The 19,285-nt window shown below is 34.1% G+C and overlaps 1 protein-coding gene across 1 annotated transcript; it reads left to right on the top strand.

Annotated features, from left to right (window-relative positions):
• The first annotated feature begins 5,049 nt into the window (after positions 1-5,049).
• LOC110831824 (uncharacterized) lies at positions 5,050-18,133 on the top strand. Its single transcript, XM_022068250.2, has 6 exons — positions 5,050-5,302; positions 8,730-8,923; positions 10,111-10,359; positions 12,756-12,939; positions 14,022-14,194; positions 16,176-18,133. The coding sequence occupies exons 1-6, from the start codon at positions 5,107-5,109 to the stop codon at positions 16,371-16,373; spliced, it is 1,194 nt and encodes a 397-aa protein (XP_021923942.1). The 5' UTR covers positions 5,050-5,106; the 3' UTR covers positions 16,374-18,133.
• Positions 18,134-19,285: the final 1,152 nt, after the last annotated feature.

The raw sequence follows: 19,285 nt of genomic DNA, 5'->3' as shown, positions 1-19,285 counted from the left end.
ACCAATTAACGATCGTAACCCTTAATAAATTGCAAGTATCAAATGCTCATAATATCCTAAGTGATGGGGTACCTTCAAGTGATCTTTATTAAAAATATATATACGTATTATATCACTATTACCATTAACAAAATTTACATTTAAGCTTTTATGTAGGCCTTAATATTCCTCGATATCTCTATAATTTAATATGAAATTAACTGTGATATTTCATGTTATTAGAGCGGTAAGAATAAATATCGCTTCATATTGAATGTCAACGAACGTTCGTCTGTGTTGAAAAGCCGTGTAATCTTGTATCATGAGAATATGGGTGATGTATGCCTCCGAAACTTCGGCAAATATAAGATCTTCAGGGTTTCATTTCAGTGGATTGTGATCTTGTGTTTTGCAAGGCAATGTTAATTTGTGGGTAGAAGATTACCAACATTGCGAAGAACCGCATCATTTGCATTTTCAGGATACAAGATAACATGGCGTTACAACCCAGACGTTTCAGAAACAGATTCTGGTGGTGAGTGACTTTACCCTTAATGTATCTCTCGTCTTAAAATAATTAATAACATTTGTACAGTTATACTTAATTGTAGTTACATTTACACTTTCGTTGTTGGATACGTATAGAACCATCGCTCTTGTAAATGCGAAAGAATTATAGATTTATCAATTTTCGCCAAAGAAAATGTGTTATCTTCAAATTACGTGAGGATATGTATTTCACTCAAGTACGTTGTGGCCAGGTGCTTTAAGACGTTGGTGATAACCAATTCATGTGATAAGGGAATTAAAATCACTAATCAGTCAGTTTTGACCTATGTGTACCGTGGAATTTTATCATTTCACTAAGATATATTAAGATGCAACCACAACTTCCCAACTTCCACACGTGATACCCTTCACACGAAACGATGGAACCAAAGGCAATGTTGAATTCTTCTAGCCACAAACTGTTCTTGCTGCTGAAGCAATGCTTGAAATCGGTACGACCGTAATTTGAGGTCTTTCGTCGCTCGATGAGAATTTGCCGCAGATAAAACTTCCTGTCCGAAATGTTCATTAATTCGTGTGTTGTATTATTAGATTCACACGTTCTTGTATTACTATAATCACAGTTGTGTTGTGAATAATTACAGTTTGTGTCTTGAGTACTTTACGATATGCCCTATGGAGGGTGTCAGAAGATTTCTCCGAGACGTTGGTACCTACGTGCTAATCCACACGGCATTACAGCCCAGAAGACCAAAGTTGGTGATTCCTTTTTCATATTCTGAAGGTACCGGATAAGAATCTCGGAGAATGACTGTTCTTACTTAGGATTGTCGTGGTTTATTTCAGCCTCTCCAGTCACATGCCTGAATAGACCTTAAATTAGGCACGAACACATTATTTCATATTTTTTATAATTTATTGTTTCAATTATTCTGATCACAATATATAAATTTAAAATTTAAAATTTTATAATTAAGATAATAAAATATCATTCATGTTCCATATCGATTGATCGATTTACATTTCGGAACATTTACACAACATGTTTCAGTTTTATAAAACTATCATCAGGTGTAAAATACATCGAAGAACTTAAAACTCAATTATGATTTCTGTAGTTTTTTGGTGATGTTTCATTTTTAATAGTTTATCCATTTAGGCGAGGGTGTTGTTTTTCTTAAATGTTATTAGATGTACATATCGGCCTGTAAGTAAATGATTGAAAGATATACTAATGAAATTGAAAGAATTTTGAAAACAAAATGCAAATATATAAATTATAGTTAGAAAGTAAAATTAAAAATAAAAATAAATAAAGATAAAACAAAAATAAGCATACCAAAGATGTAGGACTGAGTGTCCCGATGTGTCCAGAAGTAGTAGTGTCTTCGAATAGGTGTGGGTCAATACTGATTGTGGTTGCTTGTGGAGGGAGTAAGTGAAAGGTGGCTGTCGGGGTTGGGGTTAAGGATCTGTAGAGCATTGAAGATGGGGTTATTAAGATATATGTTATTATCATTTAGACAAATGTTTTGTTTAAATGTTTGTTGTATGTAATATTTTTCTATTGTATCTCTATGTCTTTTGTTTGGTACTATTTTTAATATGCCCATTGTTTCTGTTATTGTATTGTATGCGCGTCCGGTATTTAGAATATGTTTTGCGTATGCAGAATTATCTTTGTTGTGTTTTATATTTGCAATGTGTTCTTTATACCTGTGTGTGAATGTACGACCCGTTTGACCTATATATGTTAAGGGGTAATATTTACATTTTAATCTGTATATGCCTTTTAAGTTGTATTGATTATTTATATCTATTGGTGGTTTTTGTTTGAGAATGTTTTTTATTGTATTTTTTGTTTTGTAAGCTACTTTTATTTTGTTTTCATTGAATAGTTTTGTTAAAATAATAACAAACCTTATTATTAATAAAAATTATTTTCAATTTGATAACAAATATTGGCAACAAAATACAGGACTACCTATGGGTGCCCCCACGTCAAGCATACTATCTGAAATATTCCTCCAATATTTAGAACATAATAAACATTTTAAATAAAAACCATATCCAATACTATAGCAGATACGTAGATGATATACTAATAATTTACAATATGAAAAAGACAAATATTCAACAAGTACTTAACGAATTCAACAACATAAATCAAAGCATTCAATTTACAATAGAACTTGAACAAAACAATACTATTAACTACTTAGATTTAACTATAATAAGAAAAATCAAAAGCTTTGAATTCAAAATTTATAGAAAACCCACTACCACAAGCACCATAATTCACGCTTCATCTTGCCACCCCTTTGAACATAAAAAAATGTCTATCAATTACCTAATAAATAGAAAAAAACCTATATCCAATATCCACAACAAACAAACAAATAGAATTAAATATAATACAACAAATCCTCAGAGAAAACGGATGTAATAACTACAACTTTTTAAATAAAAAACTTAAAAAAACAACAAAACATAACGAAAATGAAAATACACAAAACAAATGGGCCACTTTTACATATATAGGTAAAGAAACTAAATTTATAACAAAACTATTCAAAGAAAACAAAATAAAAGTAGCTTACAAAACAAAAAATACAATAAAAACATTCTCAAACAAAAACCACCAATAGATATAAATAATCAATACAACTTACCAGGCATATACAGATTAAAATGTAAAGATTTCCCCTTAACATATATAGGTCAAACGGGTCGTACATTCACACACAGATATAAAGAACACATTGCAAATATAAAACACAACAAAGATAATTCTGCATACGCAAAACATATTCTAAATACCGGACACGCATACAATATAATAACAGAAACAATGGACATATTAAAAATAGTACCAAATAAGAGACATAGAGATACAATAGAAAAAATATTACATACAACAAACATTTAAACAAAACATTTGTCTAAATGATAATAACATATATCTTAATAACCCCATCTTCAATGCTCTACAGATCATTAACCCCAACCCCGACAGCCACCTTTCACTTACTCCCTCCACAAGCAACCACAATCAGTATTGACCCACACCTATTCGAAGACACTACTACTTCTGGACACATCGGGACACTCAGTCCTACATCTTTGGTATGCTTATTTTTGTTTTATCTTTATTTATTTTTATTTTTAATTTTACTTTCTAACTATAATTTATATATTTGCATTTTGTTTTCAAAATTCTTTCAATTTCATTAGTATATCTTTCAATCATTTACTTACAGGCCGCTATGTACATCTAATAACATTTAGAAAAACAAAACCTTCGCCTAAATGGATAAACTATTAAAAATGAAACATCACCAAAAAACTACAGAAATCATAATTGAGTTTTAAGTTCTTCGATGTATTTTACACCTGATGATAGTTTTATAAAACTGAAACATGTTGTGTAAATGTTCCGAAATGTAAATCGATCAATCGATATGGAACATGAATGATATTTTATTATCTTAATTATAAAATTTTAAATTTTAAATTAATATATTGTGATCAGACGGATTAAAACGAATAATTGTTATAATATTCACAATATGACGCAATTACACTATCTTAATTTATTGTTTGTTAATCATCCCATCATTCACCGCTATTTAGACTGAGCTAATATCAGCTTAGTTAAATAATAATAAAAATAAGAATATCTTGTTAATAGTTTAGTCGATTGTTCGGAAAACGTCTTTGTAATTAGGACGAGAGACGAGAACAATAATATTTAATTCATAAATACCTTGTGTAGAGAAAGTAACTGAATGTCGTAGTTGAGTTGTTAGCACTCGGGAGGTCCCGGGTTCAAATCTCGGCCCGGAGACCGGCTACCCTGCTTGAGACTTTTCATGGTTTTCCTAAGCCCCTCAAGGCAAATGACGAGATAGATATAAATTAGGCCACGGCTGCCTAAAGCGTAACCGGGGCGTGACGCTGATCATTCACTCCCACCTGGTGCCAAGGTTAAGACTGAGTAGAAGCTATTAAACTTCTCCCCTCAAGCGCCAACATGGCGTATAGTGGGACAGCTTTACTTTACTTTACTGTTTTCTTCCACAACTATACCAATTCATTACTCACTGTAATCCTTTAAAACGGGTCGAAATAGTGTAGATACTAAAAGCGTCATTAAATAAAGAATAAATACATCGCAAATTTGAGAATGTTTGCGTACTCGTGTTAGTTGTGATCGCTATTTTTTGCGTACTTTAATGCATCAAGGCATCATTATCCATGAAATTACTTTTTCAGAAAATTCTATTCTATTCAGGATCTTTGTAGAATCTTTATGGTACTTCGATGTACTTACCTGTCGTCAATATCTGTATTTAATAAATTGTGTTTTTTTATAATTAACATGAGTTTTCAGTTCTTATGTATGCATGCATGCATCATCATGTGCTTTATTTATAGCCAAATCTCATCTAATCGTTGAACCCTGGATACGATTAACGACCTTTAGAATCGCATATGATATGAAATATTTGTTGTTAAGTGCATGTGTACTTTAATAATTTTATATAAAAGGAGGTACACCAAAATATTATCATCAGTTGTCGCGAGTGACAAGTTTAGAATGATTCTTACTTAAACATGGGGACTACTATTAAAGAATCAGAAAAACATGTGGATGGTAGCAGCATGGGGGACCACTTCTATGATCCGATGGCGGTTACATGGATGGAAAAATACAGTGACACAATGGAAAAGATCTGGACCAAGTTGCCTAACTACATGGGCTCTATAATAGTGGCTTTGGCTGTATTTACATTGGGTGCTACAATTAGAGGTATGTTTCAATCCAGAATTCAAAGATAAACTATGACAAAGTTCAAGAATGAATTTAGAATGTAACGGTATTATGGCTAAAGAAAGAAAGCTTAAAAGAAAAGTAAATATAAGAATTATAAATTTACAGTTTATTTTTACCATAAAATACAACTTCAAATTTATTAAGTAAAAACATTATATAAATATAATTATAACTTGTCAATAAATTAAATAAACGGTGGGGGAAAACAATGACTAATTTAAAAAATGATATATACGATTGAATAAACAGATAAACAAAACGGGGAAATTATTTTTATTACACAATTTAAAAACTCGTAGTATCTCGTATAGTTTTCGAAAACGGTTTAGACTGAATTCTTTAAACCAGTGACTTTAACATTAAGGTACTTTCTGTCGTACCTGAACATATCCTGAAAATATCTGGAAAGAATTTCCACTTGAAAAAAATTTAAGTAAACTGAGATTGAGGAAGAGATCTTTTTAGTGTTATAGAACCACTTCTATAGTGTGGAGATGCCAAGTAAATTGACGGGTACTATACTGATTATCTTAGTCTGTAATCTTTAAGTTGATCTAATTCCCATTTCTTTTCGACTTCGACTCCTAGCTGATTACTTGCGTTACAATAAACCTTGAAAATCATATGAAACCTTTCAGTCACTTTTAAGTAGATTTAAGCTGAAGTAATCCTCTAAACAAGAATTTATTGCGCAAGTAAACATAATGATTCGTTTTATGCCTGAAATAATTTTCACAAAATTGTAACGTTATTTACTGTCCCTGTAATTAAACAAATCTTCCCAAATACTCGTGTATTTGCCTCGGAAAGAAATAAGCAAAAGCCAAGTAACTAAACAGAGCTGTATATTACACCATCTGTAAGGTAACACCAGACATTAGTCGATATCCTGTACTATTAAATCAGCCAATTCATCACATCTTTTAATTTACACGTGGCTTGGCCTTTCATGTGACCACATAAGGAAAGTTCACACCTCAAAAATATTACAAGCTTAAGTTTTCCTTTCTTTATCCATCCTTGCTAAGTTATGGCGATTGAATTACATGGCTACATGGTTATAAAATAATTAGTTTGTCATTTTTAATATTCACATCTATACTGTCTGACACATAATTCGGTTGAGAGACTTCAGTCAGTAAAGATACATATTGAAGTAGAATTTGAGGTTTTCACGGCGGTGAGTCAGAAGATGGCTCTCTTCAGGGTTGTTGCGCCGTGTAGTTTAGTAGAAGTTTACCGACGTTTCAGGGATCCGACAAGATTTTAAGGGTGAAAAATACGTACGTATATTGCAGTAGGAATTGTCAATATTTAAACATAAAAAATTGTATTATACTTCTGGTACCTTCTTTATTGTTAACTTTGTGTTTGCTGTATGATGACTTGTTTTATGGACATAAGGATTTTCCTTTCGCTTTGGTCATACAATGTAGTCATATACTTTTTAGACATGAATTCTTAGACGCTATCAAATGTAAGACGCACCAAATTTCAGAAATTCTATAATGTGTAAAGGTGCGTCTTAAAATAGAGGAAGTACGCAAATCGTTCCTTATAGAATATAGACTTTAATCGTTGTCATATTTCCTATAAGTCGAATTTTTCTCAATGTAGTTTATCAATTCCAAATTTAGTCAGACTTATTTGTGAAAATGGTTTGGCCTTAGCCATTTAAAAAGAACCTGAGAAAAGAACAAATATCGAGTATTTTATGAACTACAAGGACTGAACTAACAAGAATCATCTTAATGAATTTCTAAAATTGATTTCAGATTGGCATTGAACGTTACGTGTATTAATGTAAATAATACAGTATTTGAATAAAAAACAAACAAACCAACCAAAATTGAAGGTGAAAATGGCCACACGGGTAACTTTAATCGAATTTTTTATCAGCACGTGACAGAAACAAGTGAGATGAAATAGCGGATACATTATCAGTTAGATAATCATCTTTATTCATTCAGTGCAACCGCACCGATCGATTTAATTCTCACAGATCTGTTGTCAACGATGATTGATTTGCTATCATTGTAGGGATTACACTTTGCTCAAGTACCTGCGCCAGGTGTTGAATATGTAATTCCACTCTAATCATGTCGATGTGTGTGTGTTTGTACATCCTTCATTATCACATAATATTTTTACTGTCTTGTCCTGACGCTCACGAATTTAAATAACGTTCATAGATGATTTATTTACTGAAGTAGTTATTCATATATGTTGCATAATATGGATAATCAGTCATTTTCAAAATATTTTCTGTTATATTAATATAATTCCTTCCGAAATCAGAATATTAATTATGTGGTCTATAAAATGTATTTACTGGTTCTGCAGGTCAAACTCTGGTGTTTCTTGGGCTTTAACTTCAATGAGTCGCATGCACTAGGCACATTTGTTACAGTTTTTAGACAATTAGAATGATGTATAGGTAAGTGAAGCCGCCACGGTGGTCTAGCGGTTAGAACGCTGGCCTTGTAATCCTGGGGTCTCGGGTTCAATTCCCGGCGGTGCCCGAATTTATAACTTGTGTTGGGCAAGGCCGTGGTCTAGGCAACACGGAGTTTTTCTCCGGGGGCTTCCCCGGTTTCTCCGTGGCATCCCAACAATTACTCCATTCACACACAGAAGAAGGCAATGGCAAACCACTTCTGGATCACCTGCCAAGAACGTATATGAACAGGTCCCAGTCCGAGAAAAGGATGGAAGGATCCTGTTCATATGGACCTGTCGTCAGACAGAACACTAAATAATAATAATAGGTAAGTGAGCCTGTGAGGAAAGTAGCTAAGAACAAGCAAACGTTAGCTGGTTATGATAATTTGCTGTCAAGGAATCTTAAGCTTTATGCTATGGTATTGCTTTTGAGGAATTGTGCATTTTGTAGGACAATATAAGTGATTATTTGCGTCTTTAATACTTTAGATTTTCCCTTTATTTTTGACAGGCATTATGTTAATTAAATAATAAACTGATATAAGATTTATTTTCTCTCCGTCTTCATTACTGAAGTGTCCTGATGATGGAGGCAAAACATTTCTCCGAAGCGCTAGTACCTACAAATTCACACGATGCCACAACTGAGAAGACTACCATCGATTTCAAAATTTATTTTCATGTACTCTTGATCGAAAATTAACATCTGTTATCAATTACAATATTTCCGAACGTCGTGGTCGACTGCTTCTCTTCGTATTCGGGAGGTCTCGGGTACAAATCTCGGCCTAGAGGCAGGATATCCTGACTGAGGTTTTTATGGTTTTACTCAGTCCCTCAATCATATTAAATTAGATTACGACCGCTTCCTTCCACACCCTTTCCAGTTAATTGACATCCTCTCATTCGACGATATATAATCTTAACTACTGAAAATAATATAATATTGTATTTCTTCCAGGAGAATGGCTGCTTATCTTGGTTCATTTTGTGAAATACCTGGAATACAACAAAGCAGACGGAAATGGCAATGCGACGTTCAGTCTGTCAGACATCAGTCTCGAAAAACTTTACCTGAAGGATCTGCAATACTTCTGGTTCAGTGTGTCAGTCACGGCTTACGCCATGTACTTCTTGATGGGCGGCTTTCTGCACGTGAGTCTCCAAGTCATTTCTGTTACAACTTGATACTTCGATGTTTGTTTACATCGACATTAGATTTTCGTATTGATTTGTAATAATTTAATCGTTGGTTTACGTGATTGAGAAGCCACTGTCGAAGCGTTCATAACACTTTGAAAATTGAAAAATAAAATAATATTCTGTCTTACATTCGTGGGTCAGTGGTCATCCATACACCGAATTACAGCAGAACCAATCAGGTGAAATGTATCGTAATCCAGTTCTACCCAGCTAGGTGTTGTTAGCCAACTGGTTGAGGCTTACTCTCGCCCCGAGCTCCTTACCCAATTCAATGATTTACTTTCTATGGATTACGTGTTTGTAATCAGCATCTGGTACTGTAATACAAAGAGGTCTTGTAGACTGCGGTGTACTATAAAAATAGCAAGGTTTAATGTAAAAGAAATAACAAAATTTCCGGGGCAGGATACCAGTTTTAAAAGGTCACTTGTTAGAATAAGCTTTAGATTAAAGAAAGAAAGTATTTCATTGCAGCAACCTTCTGCACGAAACACTACCTCCCTTCTCACACAAACGTATTTATTGTCTACTTACTTTATAAGTAGATTAATTAATGTCTCAGCTTCAACAGTGTTTTATGTTTGGAGTAACAACAATTTCCAACAGACGTTTATGCGTCTGTTATTTAATATATTTATTAATACGATGAAAGTTACCTTCCATATACTTAGTTAAACTACAAATATTAATTCCAAATGTAAGCAATTACTTATTTATCAACGTCCAGCCTAGTGTAAAACTTAATATATGCGTCATAAGCGTCATGAAACGCATTGTGTGGTTATAAATATATGACAGGATAGTTTTTTTTACTGGGGAGAATGAGGTAAGAGTTGTGGGGGTAGGAGGGAGTTGTTTACCGGAGTGGGGGTAAGCATGAAGCTTGTAGACTTCTAATAGCGCAGTATCTTGAAACACTAGAATGTTTGTAGTGGTGCAAACGTTTGGTAATCGGACAGTCATTATGTAGCAATTTTACCGAAAAGACTCGTGTAATAAAATCCCAAAATCTGACCCACGTTTTAAGAAGCACTCTGTGTAGGAAGTCCTTGAAATTATTCGAAGGTCGGTTTGATTGCATCAAGTCGGCTGTTTCTTTTGAGTTACTTAAAAAACAACCTCTTTTTATATAACCGCAGTGGTATTACTACGTAAAGCAGAGAGATAATGCGGAAGAATGGAAGTGTCAGCCTCACAAATGGCTACCCCCAGACCTGGAGCGCCATGAGATCATATTGGGATCCTTGAGTCTTCTCATCTCCAACACGGTCACTGCAATCATCGCATGTTACATCAACAATGGTGGCTGGTGTACAGTCTACTATAAGTTCGATGAGTATACGTGGATTTGGTGGTTTCTTCAATTTCCAGTCATATTCATTTACCAGGTAAGGAAATATATAGTCGGATTCCTTAGCCATTTTCAAGTTAATGTCGGAACAGCTACCGTGAACTTAAGCGTTTCAATACAGATTCATTCAAAAGGTCAGGGCCATACTGAAGGAGCGTATTGAGGGACTCAGAGAGAAGAACTTTCGAATAGGAATCCATGTCCTCCGAAGTTATCCCGAGTCAGTCGAGGCCATTGAAGGTAGGGAAGTCTGATAACATACCATAGCAAAGTACGATTATTTCAGCGGTATGTTATCAGACTTCCCTACCTTCAATGTCCTCGACTGACTCGGGATAACTTCGGAGGACATGGATTCCTATTCGAAAGTCGTTCTCTCTGAGTCTCTCTATACGCTCCTTCAGTTTGGCTCTGACCTTTTGAATCACTCTGTATAATACCTATAATTTGCCAGGAAAGCATGTGGAACAAGGCCGATTGTATGCATTATTTGCTGAGGTAGCAGAAAGATATTTTTGACGTGTTCAGGTTGTAGGTTTGTCGGTGCGAAACTCAGTTGTTAACGTAACGGGAAGGCCGTCGGTCTCTTCCGTCTGAAGAGTTGGGTAATTGCCGGTGGCGCTAGAAAATAAGCCCATTGTTATTCTAAGATAAAAAAATCTCTTTGTATGTTAGCAGTTATCATGCCACCTTCGTATTAAACCCGAAACTTCTTATTATTTGGATTTAAATTTAACTAAATACTTCTGCATGAACCTCGGAGTAAATGGAATTTATGTTTAATGAGCCTTAATTTGTTTGGCAACAATTTTACGTCTTCTCGTAACGGCGTAGTGTGGGGTCAGTTACGCAATGAGAGTAAGGTAATCGTTGTATACTGTTGGTATAATATCTAAACCAAGCATATCAATTTTTAAGTTATGTACTTTACTTAAACGTAATCCAAAGCAGTGGGAATTGATAGAAACAAGTATCATGCACACACACTTTACAGCAGGTTGAATTCGTTTTGATATGTGATATTATTTCGCGATTTTATCCCATTTGCCTTCGGCCTAACACGCAGGACTCCAGTTGATCGATTACAGTCACTACCACAAATGATAAACGACAATGAGCCGTTAATTAAAAAAATAAATAATCAAATCAACTGAGCAGAGTCATTATTGATATGTTGATAGTTTAAATTTGCTGCCTTTTAATGGAAACCGAAATTACATTTCCATATTTATAAGAGCAAACCACCAGTTCCTCTCCTGAGCCAGATTAGTCAAATCCACACCATCCAAATCCATTTCCCCAAGATCCATTTACGCCTAGGTCTTCCGAGTGGTCTTTTTATTCAGGTTTTCCAACGAAATTTTTAGCACTTTTTAACCCTCGCATGCGCGTTATTCCCCACTCATCTCAGCTCCTTCATTTGATTTTCAGTTAACATAACAAATTATGGAGCTTCTCATTATGCAGTTTTCTCCGCCTTCTTGTCACTTTACCCTTCACAGATTCAAATGTTCTCTTAAGCATCCTTTTATTAATCACCCTCAATCTGTGTTATTCCCTTAAAGCTAAAGACCCAGTTTTACACCGATACAAAGTAGCAGCTACAATTAAAATTTTGTATACACTAACCTTAACATTTTCGATACTTTTTGGTTATCGGGACACAAAACGGGAGAGTCGAATATCTGGACTTGGATTGGACGGAAAACTGCGCCTGCATATCAGTATACCCGTATACTCGGTTGTTGTTATCTGTTAGTTCGTTCAGTTATTTATTGCTGTTCGGTACAATATTAAAAATTTGGGATTTACCTAACGGTGAGGAAGATTCTGTCTCTTTTCTGCAGGATGAAGGAATACTACCGAAAGCGAGGTAACAACAATTAACATCGCATGCATATCCAAATAAAATATAATAATTTGTCATTTATTGAAATAAAATATAATAAGTTTCAAGTATGTCATTTATCCAAACACATTAACCTAACCTAATCTAACCTAACCTAACCTATTTTTAAAGCGATGTGTCCCGATAACCCATAGTACCTTATTTTTAGATAGGAACCTGCAAGACAAAGGTGATTTACTGTATGGTAGCCTATATTTCCTTAATTTAATCCATCCTTAATTTCCTTTTGAAATTACGAGCGAGCTCATAAATAAATTGAACACTCTAAATGCCCCACTTTGACTCGGAAGTGTGGAAGTTTAAGAATAAAGACTGCCAAATGCTTGAAAGATTTGTTTACAATTGAACATTATAAACAAGTGTACCATTTAAAGACATAAACTTGCAAAACAAGTTGTGCCGAATCTTTTACTAAGTAGGATTTGAAGTTTTAACTGCTGTGTGTACACATATAGCTGCTTTCTATGTTGCACTGATGTGTAGTCTGGTAGAAGTAAACATCTGGTCATATTACTGGTTTTCAGGACTACATGACGTACTGGTTGCACCGAATGTATCATACGCCGTTCTTGTACAAGCATTTTCACAAACTGCATCACAAATACAAACAGCCCACGGCATTCTCTACGACCGCCATTCACCCAGTGGAGCTTGTGCACATACAACTAATCTTGGCCTCCCCTCTCTTTGTCATACCTGTTCACTTCAGTAAGTACACTTCAGCTTCGTTTTTTATTCACGACCAGTGTTTCAAACAGAAATGAATACGATGCCATTTCTTGTTACACGACATCAACAGTTTCTCATATCGGGACGGTTTAACACAGTGGTCAAGCGTTTGGTATTAAAATGGGTCTATGCGAAGTACTGTTGGAGGGAGTGGATTGGATTTATCTGGCTCAGTATAAAGACCGGTTGCAGCCTGTTGGGAAAAAGTAACGAGCCTTTGGGTTCTGATTTCTAATTTCTTGACCAAGTGAGAGTACTATCAACGTCTAAAGAAGGATTGTTCCTCGTGGAGTTAAGAGAAATCAAAACTTATTATAGACGAAACTGATAGTTATCCTAAAACACCAAAGTCCAGTACAAGAAGAGTTTTAACAAAAATATAGTTTCGAAATATTTATTGGCAAAACTTGTATATCTAAAGACACGTTGCACTAAACAAAATGAATCATGACTTACACTTATTACCTTCAGAACAGTCCTAATCGGTCAGGCACGGGTCACGAACGTCCACGTAAAGTGGCAGAACATTCTTAATTGACTTTCTTACTCATTACCAAGTTTTAATAGATTTTGTAAATGAAATAAAATACCTTTTTCAGTCGTTTTTCTTAATGATATGAATATTCATTGAGATACAAATAAAATGTTTTAGGATTTAAAAATAGCAAAAGAGACGTTTGCCTTTTCATAAATACAAGCGGTAACGTATACAAATAATAAAGTTAACAGCCTTCTAGAATACTAATTCGTGTATGTTAGTTGTTGTTTATCGATGTGTCAGAGGGGCGTACTGCCTTCATTATCAGCATGATGACAGAGGCAGTATGCACCTCTGAAATGCATGCCAAAATGTACCAGACTACACGGCACAATATTCCAGAAGGTTAGGTTAGGTTCATAATTTTCACTCTAAGAACCTGAAATCTCATTTTGTATAAATGTTATTTTACTTTTGATTAAATTATTTCAGCAACTGCCACTCTGACCCACAAATATTTATATTTATATTTATTAATGATATTGTCATAGGATTTGAATTATAACATCCATTTTGTTTTCAGTACCCTTTTACATTATAATGATGTATACATATTACCACGGAATTATCGACCACTCCGGTATTAACTTCAAAGCCTACTGGTGGCAGCCATGGCAGCCAGGCGCCATATTTCACGATAATCATCACCAATATTTCCATGTCAACTTTGCCTTCAACTGCTTTATTTGGGACAAGGTTAGTTGAGATATTATTTTTGTGAACAAACTAATGAATAACGTGACAAAACGCCTAATCATTAATGAAGAGGCTACTATGTTTGATGACAGCAAAATACCAAGTTCTCGTCTCTAATTTTTAAATACTTAATACTCAGTACGCAATGAGAATTATTCCCCTTACAACGTTAGACGTTATTGATGTCAATGACGTGATTGAGTAACGGCTATATAAGATATGAAGTAAAGAGTAGATTTTATTTTACTTATAAAATACTTATGTCTTTATTATAATTTTAATATTGTACTTGTTTAGCGATGTGTTTATCCTAAATACTATTTTCTTTACGGTTAATTAAGTCACTAATAGAAATGATAATTATGATGATAGTTGTGAAAGCGGTAATGATACTGGAAGAGCATTTGTCATAGTAAGTAAATACACACGAAGACATTTGTCGACTGTGAGTTTTAACCTTATTTATTCTACAGGCCTGTATCGTTATCAGGCTATGTCAATGGAACGAAACAATAAAAATACACCACTTTTATATTTCACGTGAAAGAACGTGTTTGACAGCTGTGAAATCTAGATTGTCTTCTTCTGTTGCAAACCTAAGATGAAGTAATAACAACGCGATAAATGAATAAGCTAGAAAGACAAATTAATTTCCAAGAAATTTTACATCTATATACACGTTAAAATGATAGCTGTAGTTCATATTACAAAATTTAAGCAAATCTCCTCGTGTTGTATTTCAAAATCTATTCGAAATTTTTATTAAGTTTGGCTGGGAATTTGTATAAGTTCATTTCGAAATCCACTATAATAAAAACCTTGATATTGTAGTACAGTCTACAATAATAATTTGATGATATAAAAATCTACCAGACAGACTATGTTAAAAATCTTAAGAGGCTATTAGGCTAAATTTTTCGTGTTGGAAAACTTAAATAATTGTGATGATGATTGGTATTATTAAAAAGTGACTCAACGAATTGCATATACAGCGGTCCGTGAGTTTGTGTCAAATCTCAGTTGAACTGCTCCTTTGTTGACCTGAATCATCTGTAACCAATTATCTGAAGTGCTACCGAACAAAGGAACACAGGGCAGATAATTTATATATGCGATTTATGTGTTACATTAGAAGGAATTTAAATTACATGTCAACAAATCTTGACTGTTCAAATTCATAATTTACAACACGAGTCCTTTAGAGGGGCCTTTCTGTTGATTTGAATTTAAATTGTGAGATTTTGTTCTGCGGAGCTGAACTTTTTCTTCTATAATAGCGATCTCTTTTAACAGTTCAGTACCTGCTGGTTGTACACAGTATATAACCTGAACGAAAACCTCAGCTAAGTAATTAGTTTGTTATTAAAGTAGTAATACCTGTTGTTTTGTACGTTTGAGAAAAGTGAAGTCACGTTACGCGAAATCTTCGGAAAAGAATGCTTCAGAATAAGATATTGAGTAAAGTATATTAGCCTAAGAAAGAGGAATTAAGAGGAGAAGGGATTCATTTTCGTAATGAGGAGTTTTAATATTTGCTCTCAAAACCAAATATTATTAAGGTGATAAAATTAAGGAAGATGAGGTGAACGGGGCATGTAGCGCGCATAAGATGAATACGCAATTTTAGACGAAAAGCCCGAATACAAGAGACCACTTGGGAGACCTAAGTGTAGATGGGAGAATAATTTAACAATCATATTAGAAGAAAAAATGCTGCAGTCATCTTATTCATGGTAGCGGCCAGTGGCGGAGACTTTTCCACATTTTACTGGACTTCAGAATTAAAAGACGGAGAATTTATTGACTAGATAAGCTACTATTAGCTACCCAAGAAGCGCTGTGTTTCATGGATTTAGTACTTGCTGTTCAAATATTGATGCTGTTATTGAAGAAACATTGTGCTGATTAAAGGAATTCTGCGAGATATGATCTGAAGTCTCACATATGTTATGTATTACTAATAATATCATTCTTTTATTAGCTGCACGGAACCTACAGAAGAAAGGACCGCATTTACACCGAAGAAATATACTACGGGCGTGGGAAAGAATTGCGTGAAGCAACCGAAGAAGAAATCAAAAATGATTTGCAGGAAAGAGAATCGGAAAATCCTTTGGCCTATAACAGCAATAAGAACGAATTCAAACTCACCAAAGATGATCTCAAGAAACATAGATAAATACGGATGTAACAGACAAGATAAAATTTGAATATCCGTGTACAAAATAAAAAGAAGAGTGTGCCACATATTCTAGCATAAGTCATCCTTTCAGAATTGTTGAAAGCACAGTTGTTACTCATCTCATAATCGTTCTTTTAACACAAAAAATGTTTTAAAAGTAATATTAATTTTAATCTGTAGCAAAAAATATGAGACTCACAGTTTCGAACGTGTTTGATAATCAGGGAACTATATTAAAATTGCTTTTAGAGGAATAAAATTACGCTAGCGTAGCTTTGGCTTGTGTCAGTAACACGAATTTCATCATCGGAAAGTCGTATTTGGTTTCGCTTTATAAAAACTGTAGAAAAATTAGTAGTAATTAATGAAAGCAATTTAGAAGTACTTTTAACCCAGGACACCGATATGTACCAAAAGATCTGGATCTGTACATCATATTACAAATCAAATTTGACTCTTGTCGTATTTCTAAAACGAAATAGACAATGGGGCAGAAGCTCAGAGTGACTAGCGTATATATTACAGCAATACCGCCATTGTTTCCTTTGGCTTTAATTACACCTCAGAGAATTTCTTAACATGGTAATTATTAAGATGTAGTCCTGCTAATTGCTGTGTGCATTAATTTGTATTTTATAGCCGATTTGAAACAGTAATTTCGTACCTTCGATACACAGATAATATGCACTTCGAGCAACAACATAGAACTTCTTTATTTATATGAGTAGAGGTTACAATTGGGGGGGGGGGCATTGAACTGATAAAGGTAACTGTAAATATTGGTAAGAGCCCTTACAATTTTAAACGCCGTATAATTACGTGAAGAAACTTTGTTCATATGACTATTACTTTAAGTAAAACGTAACGTTATGTAGAAATGTTTTAATGGTGTTATATGTTTATTATATTATAGGTATTTACTTTTTCTAGCTTATAAATATCACTATATGTAGCGTAGAAGGAGTTGAGAGGAGGTAATGATCGAATGGGGAAGATAGTATTGTCAGATGGACTGAAATATTTTATTATACAATAAAGAAAAGACTGTAGAAGGTACGGAGAGAATTAGTTATTATAGCAGGAACCCAGGCTGAGATTCGAACTGGGTTCTTCCCGAAAGATATCCAGACTTCATTTTGATCTTTAATCTGCTGAATATTCTATGAAATTCAGGATTTCTATTGCGTTACTAGTTCAGATTGTGTTTTCTGTTTTTACAAAACGTAGTCTTTTACGCTTACAGGCCTACTGACGTTTCGGAGAAATATACTGTCACCATCTTGATTTGAACCTTGAAGATAAAGGCTACATATTTTTCTGAAATGCTGGTATCTACCACACAGTTACATAATCTAATTAATATAAAGACAATATATGCACAGTAAAATAATAATATAAAAAATAATAATAACAACAATAACAATAAATACAAACTGCTGGTGTGTAGATACTTTGCTTACGTAATATAATTAAATAACGATATATTTAAATTACAGAAATAATCAAGAAAAATCACAATACACAATTTCTCGCGTTAACACACATTCCAATCAAGTTATTTTATCAAAGATTTTACAACTACAACAGATGTTCTGAAACGAGAAGTAATGGGAACAAAATTGTGATGTTCACATGTCATTAAATGTTGTAAAATATATGGTGAGCATTACAATTATTAATGTTTGTTTTGTTGATTCATTTGTGTATAATTTTACAATATTCGTACTACATTAAATTTGCTACTTATGTGTCTTCGACATTTTTATGAAAATTTTTGTTCTTTAAATAATGATTTTTTAAAAACACATTCTTTAGTACATGTACTTGCTTATGTGAGGCACAGTTGTCTTATGATATCTATGGTGGTCGAATGATCGTTAAGTTATTTCCGCTGGTTTAGTAAGCCCGTCATAGTGTCCATGAAATTGCGAAGTGGCGTTAACCTACGTCAGTAGCTAAATAAAATTTGCATTGTAAAATTTGTTTTAAATATACACTTGAGTTTTCAAATAATAAGGTATAATATCTATTCTGAAACCAGATAAATTAACAAATGTTGAATCCACAAATCTTAAAATTAATCTGAATATGAAATAAGAGATAAAATTCGTGTTGTGTTGTGCTGCATCTCAAACGGAACACGACCGAGCGGTAGGTAAAGGAGCGATTGAAATCCGGTCATTGAGTAGACGAATGTACATACGCTGGTAGTTTATTAAGCAGTAGTGGTACAGAGGGGTCCACTGTGGAGACCGAACCCTGAATTCTAGCCGATCGGAGTTCGGCGACGACTCGGGACACCAAACCTGGTTAAGTCCGCACTTGCCAGCTGACTGCCCAAAAACGCAATACCCCTCGCCTGCATTCAGGCAGTATTTAAACCCTCAAGTTAGACGTAGCTGTGGCGATGGGCAAGGTTCTGTGTCCAGAGTCCAGCCTGATTTATCTCACGTACATTTTATGACTTCTAGCTAGCTGCTCGACAGAATTTGGGTTCTGGTTACAGAGTCTCACTGTATAGGTTTCATTAAGATGCTATATCCAAATACTAAACATTTAACTATACCATACAAGTATCTCATAATTATGCTTTAGGATTCATCAGAAAATTACCTTTAATAAAGACATATGCATTTAAATAGTGTAAATTCATTTTAGCAATTTACAAGCGTGACAAATAGAAAATATGTCTTATACACAGCAAATACCATGAAACAACACAGAAGGATTCTACACCGTATAGCGTATTAATAAGTAAATATGCATATGAAAACTTGTGATTCATTTCACTTCTTCGTGAACAACCAGTTTACTATTGGTTGCAACTAGCGGCAGTAGAGAATTAATTTGTTTCATTTGTTATGTAGCGGGAAGGAGTGAAAAATGTTTACGCTTTCATTGATTTTATA

The sequence above is a fragment of the Zootermopsis nevadensis genome, unplaced genomic scaffold (assembly GCF_977971745.1).
Source record: "Zootermopsis nevadensis isolate Lab colony 2312 unplaced genomic scaffold, Znev_1.0 Znev_ptg000030l, whole genome shotgun sequence".
In the NCBI taxonomy this organism is placed as follows: Eukaryota; Metazoa; Arthropoda; class Insecta; order Blattodea; family Termopsidae; genus Zootermopsis; species Zootermopsis nevadensis.
This window is presented reverse-complemented; position numbering and strand designations above follow the sequence as displayed.